At 42.9% G+C, this 2500-nt stretch overlaps 1 protein-coding gene across 1 annotated transcript in view; it reads left to right on the top strand.

Moving 5' to 3' along the window:
- The window catches only part of LOC121556280 (protocadherin-16-like), a gene marked incomplete at its 3' end in the record, with an annotated part of 113259 nt that overhangs the window by 92332 nt on the left and 18427 nt on the right, over positions 1-2500 (top strand). The window contains exon 2 of the mRNA XM_045212720.1: positions 2319-2500. This exon is cut by the window's right edge and continues 13 nt beyond it. Coding sequence (XP_045068655.1) covers positions 2319-2500 — 182 coding nt within the window. The remainder of the gene's footprint in view (positions 1-2318) is intronic.

The raw sequence follows: 2500 nt of genomic DNA on the forward strand, positions 1-2500 counted from the left end.
GAGGGAAGGAGGAAGATAGATGGATGGTAAGTGGCTCGGCAGCGGTGAAAGGGAGGATTGAGATTGATGGACAGAGGGAGAGAAAGAGAGGGAGGGAAAATTGTTTTCCTGGTCATTTGAGGGCATGCTGGGGGATATGCTGTGAGGAGTAACCTGAGCCAATGAGGTGTCAGCGATGTCACTGAGCACACCCCAGGCTCATTTGATTGGTTATTTGAGAGCTTGGTCTATTCATGGTTTTGTCTGGCCTGTCAGATAAATACATGGTCATGGTGTGATGATCACATTGATCTGAAAGAGAGGAACTGGCCATGACATCAGACATCATTTTGTTAATTGTACATAGTTTGAATATGACTTAGTATTTTGATTTAGATTGACTGATATGAGTGGGTGTATGTCCGTGGACTATGAAATGCTGTTTAGATATGGTTTATTGTAGGATTCTACTATGTATTCCACATAGTTTTGGAGATAGCCTGTCATATTGATTAACAGCTCAAAAGACACTACTAAGTGAGATTAGTGAATAACAGTAGCATACTAACGTTTCTTCTCTCTCTCAATTCAATTCAATTCAAAGGGCATTATTGGCATGGGAAACATATGTTAACATTGCCAAAGCAAGTGAAATGGATAAAGAAAAGTGAAATAAACAATACATATTAACAGTAAACATTACACTCAGAAGTTCCAAAAGAATAAAGACATTTCAAATGTCATATTATGTCTATATACAGTGTTGTAACAATGTGCAAATAGTTAAAGTACAAATGGGAAAATAAATAAACATAAATATGGGTTGTATTTACAATGGTGTTTGTTCTTCACTGGTTGCCCTTTTCTTATGGCAACAGGTCACAAATCCATGCTGCTGTGATGGCATACTGTAGTATTTCACCAAAGATATATGGGATTTATTTGTATTATTATTATTATTATTATTTTTTTTATATATATATATATTTTTTTTAATCTTTATCTTTTTTTTCAAATTCTTTGTGGGTCTGTGTAATCTGAAGGATATATGTGTCTCTAATATGGTCATACATTTGGCAGGAGGTTAGGAAGTGCAGCTCAGTTTCCACCTCATTTTGTGGGCAGTGTGCACAAAGCCTGTCTTCTCTTGAAAGCCAGGTCTGCCTACGGCGGCCTTTCTCAATAGCAAGGCTATGCTCAATGTACATAGTCAAAGCTTTCCTTAAGTTTGGATTAGTCACAGTGGTCAGGTATTCTGCCACTGTGCACTCTCTGTTTAGGGCCAAATAGCATTCTAGTTTGCTCTGTTTTTTTGTTAATTCTTTCCAATGTGTCGAGTAATTCTCTTTTTGTTTTCTTATGATTTTGTTGGGTCTAATTGTGTTGCTCCCGAGTGGCGCAGTGGTCTAAGGCACTGCATCGCAGTGCTAGCTCTGTCGTAGCCGGCCGTGGCTGGGAGACCCATGGGGCGGCGCACAATTGGCCCAGCGTCGTCCAGAGTAGGGGAGGGAATGGTCAGCAGGGATGTAACTCAGTTAGTAGAGCATGGTGTTTGCAACGCCAGGGTTGTGGGTTTGATTCCCACGGGGGGCCAGTATGAAAAAAGAGAAAGAAAAAAAAAAGAAATATGCACTCACTAACTGTAAGTCGCTCTGGATAAGAGCGTCTGCTAAATGACTAAAATGTAAAAATGTAAATGTTGTTGTCCTGGGGCTCTGTGGGGTCTGTTTGTGTTTGTGAACAGAGGCCCAGGACCAGCTTACTTAGGGGACTCTTCTCCAGGTTCATCTCTCATAGGTGATGGCTTTGTTATGGAAGGTTTGGGAATCACTTCCTTTTAGGTGGTTGTAGAATTTAACGTCTCTTTTCTGGATTTTGTTAATTAGCGGGTATTGGCCTAATTCTGCTCTGCATGCATTAGTTGGTGTTTTACGTTGTACACGGAGGATATTTTTGCAGAAATCTGCATGCAGAGTCTCAATTTGGTGTTTGCCCCATCTTGTGAATTCTTGGTTGGTGAGCGGACCCCAGACCTCACTCTCTCTCTCTCTCTCTCTCTCTCTCTCTCTCTCTCTCTCTCTCTCTCTCTCTCTCTCTCTCTCTCTCTCTCTCTCTCTCTCTCTCTCTCTCTCTCTCTCTCTCTCTCTCTCTCTCTCTCTCTCTCTCTCTCTCTCTCTCTCTCTCTCTCTCTCTCTCTCTCTCTCTCTCTCTCTCTCTCTCTCTCTCTCTCTCTCTCTCTCTCTCTCTCTCTCTCTCTCTCTCTCTCTCTCTCTCTCTCTCTCTCTCTCTCTCTCTCTCTCTCTCTCTCTCTCTCTCTCTCTCTCTCTGTCTCTCTCCAGGTGACAGCGACAGATGCAGACCGTGGCTCCTTTGGAGTAGTATCGTACTCCCTGGGTTCTGGTTCGAGCAGCACGGTGCCTGCACCGGTCCAGTTCACTGTCAACAAGGAGACTGGTCAGTTATGTTCCAGCACCACACTGGACCGAGACCAGGGGCCAGGCAACTACGACCTCACTGTGAC

Source organism: Coregonus clupeaformis, unplaced genomic scaffold (assembly GCF_020615455.1).
Source record: "Coregonus clupeaformis isolate EN_2021a unplaced genomic scaffold, ASM2061545v1 scaf0045, whole genome shotgun sequence".
Lineage (NCBI taxonomy): Eukaryota > Metazoa > Chordata > Actinopteri > Salmoniformes > Salmonidae > Coregonus > Coregonus clupeaformis.